The 16,633-nt window shown below is 39.2% G+C and overlaps 1 protein-coding gene across 2 annotated transcripts; it reads left to right on the top strand.

The window, feature by feature from the left end:
* The first annotated feature begins 590 nt into the window (after positions 1-590).
* LOC120547053 lies at positions 591-16,176 on the top strand. Of its 2 annotated transcripts, XM_039782426.1 has the most exons (15): positions 591-1,314; positions 2,110-2,148; positions 2,266-2,299; positions 2,519-2,714; positions 4,898-5,050; positions 5,180-5,348; positions 6,052-6,152; positions 7,705-7,867; positions 8,206-8,253; positions 9,145-9,178; positions 9,391-9,586; positions 12,294-12,437; positions 12,563-12,734; positions 12,935-13,035; positions 14,795-16,176. In XM_039782426.1, the coding sequence occupies exons 1-15, from the start codon at positions 1,182-1,184 to the stop codon at positions 14,972-14,974; spliced, it is 1,863 nt and encodes a 620-aa protein (XP_039638360.1). In that variant the 5' UTR covers positions 591-1,181; the 3' UTR covers positions 14,975-16,176. The 2 variants fall into 2 exon arrangements, with proteins under 2 accessions (XP_039638360.1, XP_039638359.1); XM_039782425.1 differs by lacking the exon at positions 591-1,314 and having other exon boundaries at positions 2,097-2,148.
* Positions 16,177-16,633: the final 457 nt, after the last annotated feature.

Genomic DNA, 16,633 nt, shown 5'->3' on the forward strand with positions numbered 1-16,633 from the left:
ATTCAGCCTGCCAATGACAATGATGGTGCACTTCTACACAGCCATCATTGAGTCCATCCTCACATCCTCCATCACCATCTGGTACGCTGCTGCCACTGCCGAGGACAAGGGCAGACTGCAGCGTGTCATTCGGTCTGCAGAGAAGGTGATTGGCTGCAATCTGCCGCCGCTCCAGGACCTTTACGCCACCAGGACTCTGAAGCGTGCTGGAAAGATTGTGGCTGACCCCTCCCACCCCGGAAACAAACTCTTTGAGCCACTCCCCTCTGGCAGGAGGCTGAGGTCCATCAGGACCAAAACCTCACGTCACAAGGACAGCTTTTTCCCCTCCGCCACTAGCCTTATTAACAAGGCCCGGAAACCACCCTGACTCTCCACCTGGCTCTTCATACCACTGTTCTCTCTCTGCTGTAATGCTCTTTATTTATTTAATTTTATTTTATTTCTATCTTTATTTTTAATTTAATACATACTGTGTACATATACTTATACTTATATTATTTATACCTATACTTATATTGTTTAATATTACATTTAGAGAATGTGTGATGTGCACCAACAACACCAAAACAAATTCCTTGTATGTGTTAAAAAACGTACTTGGCAATAAAACCCTTTCTGATTCTGATTCTGATTCTGATGTTCCCAACTGCCCGGGAGTTTGTGAAACAGCTGACAGTTTCCTCAGTCCCTCCGTCTCTTTCTCCGGGAAATGAAGCTGCCCTCAAGTGCACTTAGGGGGTTAAAAAAAAACAGGATGTCACACAAATGGGCCATTTCAATGACACTCCCCCTTGCTGCACAACCCTGCAGTGAATCACCGGATCCTCTTTTGCTGGTGTGAACATGCCCAAAAAAATGTCAGGTGTTTTAACTCCCTCGCCAAAAGTAAACATCTATCATGTAAATGTCTCATTAGAGCTGCATGTTTAGCCAACAGTAACCTGTTGAACAGATCTTCCCTTTAAGTGCTGTGATGATCTGATGGATTGAAAATATTCTTGTTTACGTCTCAACTTTGACTAATGGGCCTCAAATTAGACTCTATCAAGAAGTTTAGTTAAAGTAAAGTAAGTAAAATTATTGGGGCTGCCTCTTTACATAAAATAAAAAAGACAGAGAAAAAGAACTCTGCTTTGAAAAGAGAAAACAAACATCCTGGTGAAAATGAAAGTAAATGTATGTGGTTTCTGGTCCGGTGTGATGAAGGGAAATGTATGTTATGTGGGGGAGGGTCAGTTATTGACATTTACAGACAGCTACATAACTTACACGCTTACATTACGCTCACTTTGTTCCAGTACAACAACGCAGGTATGAAGTTTCCATTACCCTCAAATGTGTAATACATTTGTGCTTCCTGTGTTTTTGAAAGTATTGTCAGTATTTTGGATCCTAATTAGGCGATATTAACCCTTGTGTTGTCTTCCCCTCGACTGCGAACTTCTTCTCCATCTGGATCAAAATTTTAAATGTTTTCCGAGCTTTTTTCTCTGCTTTAGGTGCTTTTTAACATGTTTTTGTCTCTTTTTTTCAATGCTTTTTTTATACATACTTAATACACCTAATGTATTTGACATTATAGCTAATTTAAAGTTAAAAAAGCAGTAATTATGAATTATTTTGACTAATAGTTAAGAGGATGTTGAGTGGGTCACAGACTGAGCCTGTGCACCCTCTTAGATCGGCTGACCAAACTAAGAACTAAGAACTAATCTGGCTTTTACAGTCTGGACCCCCAAACCCTGGAATGACCTTCCGGCAGAAATTCAGTCAGCCAAATCTATCGTTGCTTTTAATTCTCTTCTTAGAAAGGTTTTCTATATTTGTGTAAATCTTGTTTTATTCATGTATGTTGTATTTTGTTGTTTTATTGTATGTCATCTTCTGTAGCACATGGTAACAATTTATTATTAGCATAAACTAAATATGATCATTGTAAGAACTGATGCAAACATGACAAATTAAATATTTTTTGAAAGCATTATCATTTTTAAATTGTGTATGTTCATTATGTTTTGTATATTTAAATTTAGATGTGTTTGATGAACGTCACTTACACATTCAAATATAGAGTTTTATTGTATATTTAACAGTTTTATTTTCTAGGAATGGGGGGAAAAAACACAAAACCTGAAGAACCTCCACGTAAGATTGTTAATGAATAAAATATTTCTTATTAGGAAAACTACATTGTTGCATGATGAATATATTTTTTCATAATCTTTTGTTCACATCTGAATAAATGTGTCATCAATTTCTCAGTTTTCAACAAACCATGGAGGGAAATAAACTGGAGGTGAGTGTGTCTGCAACCTCAGTGTGACCTTTTTTAACGAAATCTTTCACTGCACACATTTACTTGATGTAATGGACTTGTTTTTTTCTGTATATTTCCTTGTTTCATGATATGCTGGTTAACTTCCTAGTTGTGTTACACCTTGGTATAGAAAAAATGGAAAGTCTCTATAAAATTATAGTTTAGACTGTGTAATGTAATGTTTCTTTCTCTGAGCAGAGACAACCAGAGTGCCCTGCAGTATGTGAAGGACTACAGACCTCAGACTGACGGCCAGCTGCTCAGGATTCTTCTTCATGGTCCGGTTGGAGCTGGAAAGTCCAGTTTCATCAACTGTGTTCAAAGTGTCTTACGCGGCCGTATGTACGCACACGCTTTGGCAGACAACACCACTCACGACTGTTTCACGAAAAGAGTAAGAAGAATTTTTTGATTGCATTGATAAAGAAAAAACAAACAAATTCATTGTCATATAAAAACGTTGCAAATCTTTATGAAACATAGTGCCTTTGAGAGGTTCTGTCTTGGCAGTGGATATGAAAAAGTGATAAAACAAAACTCATGGTTCCATGACAACAGCAGCATAAAGTCACTGTAAAGTAAACCATGTTTAGGTAAAGAGTAATAAAACTATGAATAAGAAATCCTAATCCTCCCCAACAGCAGAACAATCCCCCAAAACAACTATTATTCAGGAAGACAGGGTTCTAAACTTTGTGCAGCAGTGACACAACTACTGCAAATAAACTGTTAAGGCCCAAAGTCGCTTTGCAGCTTGACTAACTTCCTGTATGGTAAATTCAGCTACAACAGGAAATTGTAAATGAGCAGCTGCAGTATTCTGCTCTTGTGGTTAAGGTCAGGTTAAGTTTAGTGAACTAAGAATTAATATAATAATTTTTCAGTGACAGTCATAACTAAATTCTTTTAACCCACAGCCTTACTGCACCTATGCAATCATGTTAAATCAGGCTTCATAATTATGCACATAGGCATCAAATCTATTTTAGGAAACTACACTGAACAAAATTATACACACAACACTTTTGTTTTTAACTCCATTTTTCATGAGCTGAACTGATCTAAGACTTTTTCTATGTACACAAAAGACTTATTTCTCTCAAATATTCTTCACAAATCTGTCTAAATCTGTGTTAGTGCCGAGATAATCCATCCACCTCACAGGTGTGGCATATCAAGATGCTGATTAGACAGCAGGATTATTGCACAAGTGTGCCTTAGGCTGGACACAATGAAAGGCCTCTCTAAAATGTGCAGTATTACTGTATTGGGGGGGGTCTGAAAACCAGTGAGTATCTGGTGTTATGATTAGGTTTAGAGAGAGAGAGAGAGAGAGAGAGAGAGAGAGAGGGATGAACCCTAGCCCTAACCCTAACACCAAATACTGACTGCTTTTTGGATTCCCCCCCTGGACCCTCCCAAGTGAAGTGCTCACTAACACAGATTTAGACAGATTTGTGAACAATATTTGAGAGAAATAAGCCTTTTGTGTACATAGAAAAAGTCTTAGATCTTTGAGTTCAGCTCATGAAAAATGGGGGCAAGTGTTGCGTTTATAATTTTGTTCGGTATAAATGCATGTCCTGTTCACTAGGTATGGGCATTAGTACTTGAATACTTGAGTACTTGTTTTGGATGTCAATATTCGTTTAACGTATCAAGTACTCAACTTGTTTTTTTTTCTGTGACTTTTCATGATGATATGCTACTATAACTCATGGGAGCTACCATGCTACTGCGTATAGCAACTTTATAAATTTACAACATTCAACACGCTCTTACTGTTATTTTTGGTATGATTGTTGGATAACAGTGCTGGGCTGCCCCACAATTGGATTCACCACATAACGTTAGGTACAGTAGCTGTATGGGTAGTCAAATAATGTAAAAAGTTAGCAAGCTAGCTTGCTAGCCCACCCCACACCCTCTGCCTCATTTCCCACCGCTAGCCGTTTTCAGTTAACAACTATAGCAACTCGAATCTCGAAAAGTCTGCTTTTCTTTTCCATGGAAAATATCGGAGAGAGCCCATTGTCATAGAAATTGTGCCATTAACTTATAAGATAAACTGACTAGATTTTGTAATACTTGCCGGAATTGTTTTTTCACTGAAAATTAGGCCCTATGTTCCCACATTTCCTTTTTCATAAATTTGTATCAGATTTTATCCCCCTTTCTCCCAATTTGGTAGCCAATTACACCCAGTTATTACACTATTATCCAGTAGCAATGGACTACAGATGGAATGTAACCCTAACATAGGGCCTAATTTTAAGAAAAATCTTAGAAATGTGGGAACATAGGGCTGTGGGAACATAGGGCTGTGGGAACATAGGGCTGACCCCGCTGAGGGAATCAGGCCTCACAGCTAGAGTAAAAACACGCTGCGCAAGGAAGTTGAGGAAGTGGATAGGATGATTGATTGCCGAATGTTTTATTTTACTTGTTTTTGCTATGGCTGCAAAGATAAAAGTTACCAGTGGAAACACGGTTTACCATATGCTAGCTGCGTATTGATGTCTGTTTTTGCTCATAGTGATCTTAATAACTGCACTTTTCTCTATATCTACTTTATAGTACAGAACCTTCAAGATCCAAAATGAAAGACCAGATACCTTTTACCCTTTTGTCTTTAATGACATCATGGGCCTGGACAAAGACATATACAAAGGCGTCCATGTGGACGACGTCAAACTGGCTATGATGGGAAAAGTGAAGGAAGGTTACAGGGTAGGCTACAGTTGCTTTGCAATGTTTTTTTTTCTTCCACACAGTAAGTTAATGTTATTATTTTGAATTATGTATTTATTTATACATATTGCAACTGTCATTTAACTGGATTTTAAATTTGTGTTCCAGTTCAATCCTGAATCAATGATGTTAGATGATCCTTTCTACAACGAACATCCAACTAACAACGACAAAGTGCACGTTCTGGTTTGTGTCGTTGATGCCAACAAATTATCTTTCATTAGTGACGAAGCTGTGGAGAAAATTCGCACAATAAGGATTGAAGCCAGTAAACTGAGTGAGAGCAGAAATCTTTGTCTATTCATCTCTACATGTGATTGTTAATAGATTACACTGCTTGTAAATAAGTATCTTAATGCTGTAATCTACTAGCCTGGAACTGCAGACCCAAATCCGAAAGATTAAGGGTCTGACATTGAGTAATGAAAGTTGCACAACTCAAGGGGCAGAATTTGAAAATCTCACTGCACGTAATTGAATAACACCACGACCAATCACAAAAATACACAGGGTGATGTATCCATAGTTAGAAATCTAGACAAAATTAGAAACTAGCCAAAGAATCTGGATACATGTCATTTCATATCTCAATAACAATATACATTACGCTATAGCATGTTTTCTGGTAATTCAAAACTAAATTTCTTCATGAAATAACCACATGGTACAGCCTATTTTTGTTAACTCCTGTGTGAATTAAATACTGTACTTGACAGGAAAAGTACTGAGTTTTTTCTAATTTATTTAATTATTAATTAATTAAATAAAGATGTAGTCTACAATATGACAACGTTGAAAATCAAAAGTAAACATAAAAATGCTCCCACAAGCAAGGATCAGAATGTAAATCATAAGATAGACATTTTTATATCTTTTTGACGATATATATATCACCATATTGCCCAGACCAAGCTGTGGTCCGTTTTAATTTTTTATTAATGTCAGTTACAGGACTCAATAGTTTTGTGTTTTCCTGGCAGATATTCCTCAAGTGGCCATTCTCACAAAGATTGATGAGGTCTGTCCTGAACTCAACGAAGATTTAAAAAATATCTACATGGTCAAGTCCCTGAAGGCAAAGGTATGTATTAAGGAGACCTATTGTGCTTTTCAGTATTTTCTGTCATATCTTTAAAGTGCCCATATTGTGCTCATTTTCAGGTTCATAATTGTATTTTAGAAGTTGTACCAGAATCGGTTTACATGGTTTAATTTTCAAAAAACACCATATTTTTGTTGTACTGCACATTGATGCAGCTCCTCTTTTCACCCTGTGTGTTGAGCTCTCTGTTTTATCTACAGAGTGAGACCTCTCACTTCTGTTCTATCTTTGTTGGACATGCACAGTACCTAGGTAAAGACTACTAGCCAGTCAGAAGCAGAGTATGAGGGCGTGCCCTGACAGTACCTAGGTAAGGACTACTAGCCAGTCAGAAGCACAGTATGAGGGCGTGCCCTGACAGTACCTAGGTAAGGACTACTAGCCAGTCAGAAGCAGAGTATGAGGGCTGCCTTGACAGTACCTAGGTAAGGACTACTAGCCAGTCAGAAGCAGAGTATGAGGCGTGTCCTGACAGTACCTAGGTAAAGACTACTAGCCAGTCAGAAGCAGAGTATGAGGGCGTGCCCTGACAGTACCTAGGTAAGGACTACTAGCCAGTCAGAAGCACAGTATGAGGGCGTGCCCTGACAGTAGCTAGGTAAGGACTACTAGCCAGTCAGAAGCAGAGTATGAGGGTGTGCCCTGATAGTACCTAGGTAAGGACTACTAGCCAGTCAGAAGCACAGTATGAGGGCGTGCCTTGACAGTACCTAGGTAAGGACTACTAGCCAGTCAGAAGCAGAGTATGAGGGCGTGCCATGCTAGCAGCTAGGCGAGCATTATAACGTTTGTCTCTGAAGTAAAGGCTGGACTACAGTAGAGCTGTTTGGAGCAGTTGGTGAACAGTGTTTTCTGTTGGAGATGGTAAGTCCCTTTGGGGGGGACTTTTGGCTTTTCACTTTGGAAGCCTATTACATGCACAAAAAAGTTATATAACACAATAACATAAGAAATTGGAAAAGCCAAAAAGCATAATATGAGCACTTTAATGTTAAAATGTTGGATGTGCATGTTAAACGTGGCCAAAGCTTCAAATAATGAAACGTAAACATATTTAAAAGAAATTATTCGTAAGCCAAAACCTCAGATTTCCCACTGTTCTGATAGCTCTGCTTGAGATGGCGCCGCATATGGCGACTTGGTGTGTTTGTGCATGTTGCTTTAATGTTTTAATGTGATTTGCAGCTACGATACCAAGACACATCCCTCCTGTGTGTAAACATACTTGGCAATAAAGCTTTTCTGATTCTGATTCTGATTCAACAGTTTTTTCTACTCTTGGCTCCGTTAACGTCTTACGGAGCCAGGTTTTCTACATGCTAAGTCAGAGAAAACTGTAATCTTGGCTGCCGATGTTGTTAATTTCTCTCCACTTTGGGTCCCATTCCTGCTGTAATGTGTCTGGTTGTGTAATATTTGGTTTAGAAGCCTTTATTGGTGATTTTTCACAATATAAAGTCTTACTACCTGTAGACGACTGTAGAGAGGCAGCAACAGCAGAGCTCTAATTTTGTATACATTTTTTATGTAGATGGAGGAGATCAGTGCCAAAGTGGGAATTCCCATGAACTGCATCTTCCCTGTGAAGAACTATGATTCAGAAATTGACCTCAACAATGACATTGACTCACTGATCCTGAGCGCAATGAAACACATCATCAACTTGGGAGACGATTGCATCAACTTCATCAAAAGTCAGTTCAAATGTTGAGATATATTGAACAGAGCATAAAAAGGCTGTATTTCATGATGACAAAATGACAATCTTCCGATTTTCCAGCAGGATTTTTAACACAATCTTGTACATGATTTCATAACATTTATTTCTTTAACAAAATCTTTTTTTAAAGCTTTATAAATTTGTGATTTTGTCTGTTCAGTGTAATTTAGAGTGACATGATTTTTGAGTGTGTGTGTGTGTTTTTTAAAAATAGTTAATAGTTTTAATTTGGATGTGTTTGGTTGTGCTTCACTCACACATTCAAATATGAACTCAGAGTTTTACTGTACATTTAACTGTTTTATTTTCTAGGCATGGGAGCAGAACACTCCAGATTTGGAGCAGCCCTAGCTCCTCCAAGTAAGATTGTTTAAAGAAAACTATTATATTCTATTTTAAACATATTCTGGGCCCTATCTTGCACCGCAAAGCCCGATGCAAGTGTCAATTTCCCATCCAGCGCCCACGTAATTTAAATAGCAAATACACCTGCGCCCATCTGTGCGCTCTTGGGCGTGCTGGTCTTACAGGGAGGTGTGTTCAGGTGCATTCTGGGCGTGCTGGTCTTACAGGGAGGTGTGTTCAGGTGCATTCTGGGCGTGCTGGTCTTACAGGGAGGTGTGTTCAGGTGCATTCTGAGCGTGCTGGTCTTACAGGGAGGTGTGTTCAGGTGCATTCTGGACGTATTGCTATCTTAAGGCAGCGGGAAGTGATCGCACCATTGACCAACAAAAACCTGGTCTAAAGTCAATAGCACAGCATTTCATTGTTATTTTAACAGCACATTAGTAAAATCTGGCGCATACGTGCACAGCGCGTACACACTATGCTTGTTAAACACACAGGGACACACAGCAGCACACACACATGCAGAAGATTACAAATAAAAATATTACGGTGCAAATCCTCCATCATAACAGCAATGCTCCAAGGTCCAAATGCGCCTGGCTTTTAAAGGGAATGGGAGATGACATTCTGATCCCAAAACACACCTCTGATTAATGAAGACACTAAGTACAACCCTTTAGAACCAGGCGCCCGGCGCACAGACCCTTTTTTCCGCCGTCAAACTAGCAAAAGTGGATTTGGACACGCCCTAAACACACCTGCACCTGGCGCTCCACACCATGCGATTAGATCGTTAAAATAGGGCCCTCTATGTTATTTATGGAACATCACTCATTGTTGCATGATGACTGTATTTTTTCATAATCTTTTGTTTCATCTGAATATGTGTCGTGCATTTGTCAGTTCTCAGCAAACCATGGAGGGAAATAAACTGGAGGTGAGTGTGTCTGCACGTTCAGTGTGACTTGTTTGAACTAAATATTTCACTTCACACTTTTACTTATTGTAATTAACTTGTTTTGTCTTTTTCCTTGTTTCATGACATACTGGTTAACTTCCTAGTTGTTTTACAACTTGGCATAGAAAAAATGGAAAGTCTATAAAATTATAGTTTAGACTGTGTAATGTAATGTTTCTTTCTCTGAGCAGAGACAACCAGAGTGCCCTGCAGTATGTGAAGGACTACAGACCTCAGACTGACGGCCAGCATCTCCGGATTCTCCTTCATGGTCCGGCTGGAGCTGGAAAGTCCAGTTTCATCAACTCTGTCCAAAGTATCTTACATGGCCGTATGTACGCACATGCTTTGGTGGACAACACCTCTCACGACTGTTTCACAAAAAGGGTATGGCGAACTTTTGATTGCATTGATAAGGAAAACCTATCAAATGTAATATTCAGTTGGTTGACATATACAATTTCACTGCTAGATGGGGGAAATTCTTACACAATGTAGCTTTAAGCAGTGATTAAATAACATATTAAATAACATATGCTACAGTATATACAGAGTAGAAGGTATGAATGATATATAAGTATATAGATATATGTCTGTATTTGTGTCTATTATTACAGGTATGTACAGGCTATGAACAGGCTATTACTATGGTAATACAGAATAATACAGTTTTTTAATCATATTCGAGGTTAGATGTTTAAACGGCACACAGATAAATCAGGTTATTCATATCCCTATACAGGCTTTGTGTAAATCAGCCTTCTGGGTCGAGGTTTTGCACCATCCGCATGACCGTCCCTTCCGCGCACTAATACATCCATGGCACTTACCCTCCAACCCCCAAATCCTTCTTGTTGGTTATTGGCTGGAGGGCTCTTTGTTATGTTTCGCTGTGCAGGTTGGCCAGTTAGTTTTTGTTGCCTTTTTTGGAGCCTGGGCTAAAGCTAGCAGATAGTGAGGAGATGTTTTTTACAGTGTGTTCAGGGGACAGGCAGCTAGCAGATAGTGAGGAGATGTTTTTTACAGTGTGTTCAGGGGACAGGCAGCTAGCAGATAGAGGCGGATGTTTTTTACTGTGTTCAGAGGACAGGCGGCTGCCAGATAGAGGGCGATGTTTTTAAGGTGTGTTCAGGGGACAGGCAGCTAGCAGATAGTGAGGAGATTTTTTTACAGTGTGTTCAGAGGACAGGCAGCTAGCATGATAGAGGGTTTTTATGTTGTGTTCAGGACAGACAGCTAGCAGATGAGTGAGGAGATGTTTTTACAGTGTGTTCAGGGGACAGGCAGCTAGCAGATAGTGAGGAGATGTTTTCTACAGTGTGTTCAGGGGACAGACAGCTAGCAGATAGTGAGGGGAGGATGTTTTACAGTGTGTTCAGGGAAAGACAGCTAGCAGATAGTGAGGAGATGTTTTTACAGTGTGTTCAGGAGACAGACAGCTAGCAGATAGTGAGGAGATGTTTTACAGTGTGTTCAGGGGACAGGCAGCTAGCAGATAGTGAGGAGATGTTTTTTACAGTGTGTTAGGGGACAGACAGCTAGCAGATAGTGAGGAGATGTTTTTACAGTGTGTTCAGGAGACAGACAGCTAGCAGATAGAGGGAGATGGTTTTTTACAGTGTGTTCAGAGGACAGGCAGCTAGCAGATAGAGGGCATGTTTTTACAGTGTGTTCAGGGAGGCAGCTAGCAGATAGAGGGCGATGTTTTTACAGTGTGTTCAGGGGACAGGCAGCTAAGGGATGAGAAAGAGGCTTTTTTACAGTGTGTTCAGGGGACAGGCAGCTAGCAGATAGTGATGAGATGTTTTTACAGTGTGTTGTGCAGAGACAGACAGCTAGCAGATAGTGAGGAGATGTTTTTAAACAGTGTGTGAGGACAGGCAGCTAGCGCATTGTGAGGAGATGTTTTTTACTGTGTTTTCAGGGCACAGTCAGCTAGCAGATAGTGAGGAGATGTTGTTTACAGTGTGTTCAGGAGACAGACAGCTAGCAGATAGTGAGTAGATGTTTTTTACAGTGTGTTCAGAGGACAGGCAGCTAGCAGATAGTGAGGAGATGTTTTTACAGTGTGTTCAGGGACAGACAGCAGCAGATAGTGAGGAGATGTTTTTGCAGTGTCTAGGGACAGGTAGCTAGCAGATAGTGAGGAGATGTTTTTACAGTGTGTTCAGGAGACAGACAGCTAGCAGATAGTGAGGAGATTTTTTACAGTGTGTTCAGAGGACAGGCAGCTAGCAGATAGAGGGAGATGTTTTTTACAGTGTGTTCAGGAGACAGACAGCTAGCAGATAGTGAGGAGATGTTTTTACAGTGTGTTCAGAGGACAGGCAGCTAGCAGATAGTGAGGAGATGTGTTTTACAGTGTGTTCAGGGACAGACAGCTAGCAGATAGTGAGGAGATGTTTTTATAGTGTGTTCAGGAGACAGACAGCTAGCAGATAGTGAGGAGATGTTTTTACAGTGTGGTCAGAGGACAGGCAGCTAGCAGATAGTGAGGAGATGTTTTTACAGTGTGTTCAGGGACAGACAGCTAGTAGATAGTGAGGAGATGTTTTTTAAAGTGTGTTCAGAGGACAGGCAGCTAGCAGATAGTGAGGAGATGTTTTTACAGTGTGTTCAGGGGACAGACAGCTAGCAGATAGTGAGGAGATGTTTTTACAGTGTGTTCAGGAGACAGACAGCTAGCAGATAGTGAGGAGATGTTTTTTACAGTGTGTTCAGGAGACAGGCAGCTAGCAGATAGTGAGGAGATGTTTTTTACAGTGTGTTCAGGGGACAGGCAGCTAGTAGATAGTGAGGAGATGTTTTTTACAGTGTGTTCAGGGGACAGACAGCTAGCAGATAGTGAGGAGATGTTTGCTGTATGTGACAAAAAATGTTGTAGCCTAAAAAACACGTCACATCCCTTGCAGCACCTTCAACCTGGCCACTAACTTGACCGTCTGGGCTCAATTGGACACTGAATTTGTAGGGAACTGGTTCCAAAAATGTGAAAAAAGAGAACTAGTATAATATGGTTTACTGTATGCTAGCTGTGTAATAATGTGTCTGTTTTTACTTATAATGCTAACTGCACTTTTTAATATCTTTATAGTACACAACCTACAAGATAAAAAAAGGCCCAGCAACCTTTTACTCTTTTGTCTTCAATGACATCATGGGCCTGGATCCAATCAAAGGTGTCCCTGTGAACGATGTCAAACTGGCTATGATGGGACACGTGAAGGAAGATTACAGGGTACAGTTGCTGCAAACTTTGCCGATTCTTTTCCCCACACAATTAGTTAATGTTATTATTTTGAATAACATATTTCTTTTACATATTGCAACTGTCATTTAACTGAATTTAAATTTGTTTTCCAGTTCAATCCTGAAACAATGTTGTCAGACAACGATCAATTCTACAACAAATATCCAACTGAAAACGATAAAGTGCACGTTCTGGTTTGTGTCATTGATGCCAACACAGTTCCTCAAATGAATGAAAAAACTGTGGAGAAGATTCGCGACATCAGGATTGAAGCCAGAAAACTGAGTGAGAACAGAAGTCTCTGTTTATTCTTCTCTACACATTTTTAATAGATCCCACTGCTTGGAAAAAACAAACATCGTGATGCAGTAATCCACGCAAAATCTTCTGAGTATCAAACACTCACCTGTTATCACAGAGAACAGCAGCAGTGACGTTTGTTTATGTCAGTTACAGGACTCAGTAGTTTTGTGTTCTCTTTGCAGGGATTCCTCAAGTGGCCATTCTCACCAAGATTGATGAGGTCTGTCCTGAAATCAAAGACGATTTACAGAATGTCTACAAGATGAAGTACGTGAAGGAAAAGGTACGTTACGGAAAAAAATCTGATTTGGGTCCTCACAGTATGAGCACTATCTGATATTTTCTCTACCTAAACTGATTCTGATACCCAAACATGGAACACTGACCAATTCCTAATCAGATACCAGAGATATGTACTCACGAAATAAAGAGAATTTCAAATCCTGCCTATTTTCCCCTGTAATGGAAGTTTCCTGATGCAGCAGGGGAAAAGGTTTTCAAAGTTTAGTGAAGTGAAACAAATAAGACAGTTGAAACTAAACCAAGTTTAGGTTTTTGTATTTTATTAAAAAATATATATATTTGCAAATATAGGAGCAACATGATTTCACAAAAGGCACAGCAGCCCAGTGTGGAGTCAGTCCCTCAAATGAGTGAACAGAACACTAGGCTTATATGCATCTTCAGAGTGACACACACACACACACACACACACACACACACACACACACTTGGCTTATTATGACGCTACAATTTTACAGGCAATCTGATACACATGAAGACAATCAGGAAAAACACAACAGACATCTCGGAGCCACCTCACCTCCTCCTCCCTGTACGACTTTCACTCCCCCAGTTACATCTTAACTGGCATGGGAAAACTAGAGAGAGTTTTAGGGTGACCTTGTAGCCCCTATCTGTTCAGACAGACAGTGCTCACATCATGTTCCAGACTGGATGTCTCACAAAGTCAGAATCAAAATCTACATGTGGGAAATGAGATAAACTCTTTGTGAGAGAATTAAAGTGCAAATAAAACAAATAAATAAATATAAGGAATTATGCTTACATGTAATTTTTCCCATTTCACCCCTCTGCACACTCGCTGCACAATGTGGCCATGATGTTGGATTGTCATTACTATGGTTACAAAAACTGTTGGACATTTCTGACAAGTTGCAGCCAGCCCAACACATTAAATGTAATTATGAGCCCTAGCCCAATTTAAACTGGACACTTTAATAAATGGGCCATTATAACTGACGTTCTCAACTACAATTCTGAGTTGTTTGAACTGCAGAAATCTGTTTAGAGTGATCTTAATAAATAATACAACAAGGACGAAGCATGTAAACTGCCTTGTTTGTTTATTAAGAATAAAATGGATCGCAAATGGAGCCGAATGAAGAAACGTAAAAAAAAACTCAATGCATTTCTCTGTGAGGTCTTGCCTCGCCCTCAGGGTTATGCTTGGAGAAGTAACAAAAGAGGACGTTGAAGGCTGACTATCATCTTTTCTGCCAAGGCAAACCTGCTTCATGTGTCTGTTCATCGTCAAAGTTTTTTTGCTGTCATAGGAGAGCAGCGTGCCGCACTTAATGCATTCGACAAAGCCGACACATGTTGTCACTGCCCACGACTTGTTTGAAATGGTTCCATACCTTCGACTTTCCTCCAGACTTGCTCAAAGTTAATTCTCCTGCTTTTCTTTTTTTCTTTACATCTTCAAGCTCCATGTTGCACTTAAGCTACACCATACAATTGCAGCTCTTATTTTAGAAACAAAATTTAAGTAAGTCACTGCAAATGGCATTGTCAACACTTACAGTTTCACAGTTAAGGCCTACCACTGCCTTCATGGCCAATACCTGATCAGCTTAAAGGACAATTCAATTAGCATGAAAACATGTCCCAGAGAACGGTCGACTCTGTACACATATGTTATTAACCCCTAGGTTCATTTTGCGCCGGAATTGTCCTTTAATAAAATCAGTATTGGTCCAAAAGCCTTGATTGTTTTTAAATTTTTTTTGTAAATGTAGATGGAGGAGTTCAGTGCCAAAGTGGGAATTCCCATGAACTGCATCTTCCCTGTGAAGAACTACGATGAAGAAATCGACCTCAACAGTGACGTTGACACACTGATCCTGAGCTCCATTAAACACATCATCAACTTCGGAGACGACTGCATCAACTTCGACAAGGATCAGTCTGAAGGATGAGTCTGACTAGGTTTGATCAGAGCATAAAAAGGCGATATTTCATGATGTCAAAAAAAACTACCTGCGACACTTTCCAGCAGGATTTCCAACAATCTTTTTGCTTACTGCACCATTTGTGTTTTACTTTAAAGCATGTGTGTCAAACTCAACTTCTCTGAAGGCCACAGTTGAGTTTATTGACATGCTTTTATTCCAAAAAAGTCAAATATCTTTGCCTGTATTATTGCATGTCTCATATAGTCTTCTCACGTACAGTTTGGTCTACAATGCTCTAAAAGAGTGAGAAAAAGAAGTTCCTTAGTCATCATAGATTTAAGCAAATCAAGCAAAACAGAAATTACATTTTTAATAGCAGCGACCACACAGCTGACAGCTGAATTTCTGCAGTCTGAAAAAACAGTTTAGGCAGGCCAAAATGTATTCTGAAACTAAATTAATATGCAGGCCGGATCAAAATCTACGAGGGGCTGAGTTCGGCCCGCAGGCCATGAGTTTTTTTTTTCTCAGTTTATTTAAATAGGGACAGATACAAAAAACATAGATTATTACATAAATAACAATCCGATGCCTGTATCACAGTGTTTATAGCAGAGTTTGACACATATGCTTTAAAGCACATGAAAACATGGCTACAAATCTCAGTAACATGAAATATTCATGACTAAATAAGCAGCCATAAAGTAAAAAACAACATATAAGATACATAAGAAGTTCAACACTCAACCGCTCAGTTAATCTGCTTTGTTAGGAACGTGTAAATTTGGTTTTATTACATTTAAATTTCCTATGACATGAAATATGTAACATATTTTTTAAAGTGAGGAGAGCACAGACAAAAAGTTTCTCACGTAAATTGACTGAAATTGTTCTTACTTTGTATATTATGTGTTAATGTAAGAATTCATCACTTATAATTTGAAAATAATAAGTTTTCAGGACCTTTCATTTGTTGTATCTTCAATAATCTAACAGAGCGATTAGTGTCTCCATCTTTATAACTAGTTTTGTTTAGGGCATTAACAATTAACTTAATTTTGTAACCCGCATAACTTTATATTATTTATACAGATCCCAAACATACCAAATAGTTCAGGCAGCATCTATAAAACCAAGTCTTGTGTTATAATATTTCACTCAATGTAACCAACATGTAGCTTCAATAACCAGCTAAAATACAATAAATCTGCTTTTTCAACCTTCAACAGAATGATTGTGATTCCTTTTAAGAGTCATGTTTCCACATGTTAAATTACACATTAAAGACTATTGGAGTCAAAGCAACACATTCTCACGGCAGTTCGTGAAATTGTCACGTTATTTTTAATCTATTGATTCGTGTACATGGACACATTTACAGTCAGGTCCATAAATATTGGGACATCGACACAATTCTAATCTTTTTGGCTCTATACACCACCACAATGGACCAGACCCCAGCGTCTGGTGATGTCTATGCGTTCCAGACTTCAGGCTGTAATTGACTGCAAAGGATTTGCAACCAAGTATTAAGAAGTGAAAGTTTGTTTTATGATTGTTAATCTGTCCCATTACTTTTGGTCCCTTAAAAAGTGGGAGGCACATATACAAAATGTTGTAATTCCTACACCGTTCACCTGATTTGGATGTAAATATCCTCAAATTAAAGCTGAAAGTCTGCAG

Source organism: Perca fluviatilis, chromosome 18 (genome assembly GCF_010015445.1).
Source record: "Perca fluviatilis chromosome 18, GENO_Pfluv_1.0, whole genome shotgun sequence".
Lineage (NCBI taxonomy): Eukaryota > Metazoa > Chordata > Actinopteri > Perciformes > Percidae > Perca > Perca fluviatilis.

Coding starts and splice junctions, on each gene's coding strand:
- LOC120547053 (XM_039782426.1), top strand. CDS start 1,182: ATGTGGTTTCTGGTCCGGTGTGATGAAGGGAAATGTATGTTATGTGGG. Junction 5,349..6,051: donor GATTGAAGCCAGTAAACTGA/GTGAGAGCAGAA, acceptor TTTTCCTGGCAG/ATATTCCTCAAGTGGCCATT. Junction 13,036..14,794: donor TGAAGTACGTGAAGGAAAAG/GTACGTTACGGA, acceptor TTGTAAATGTAG/ATGGAGGAGTTCAGTGCCAA.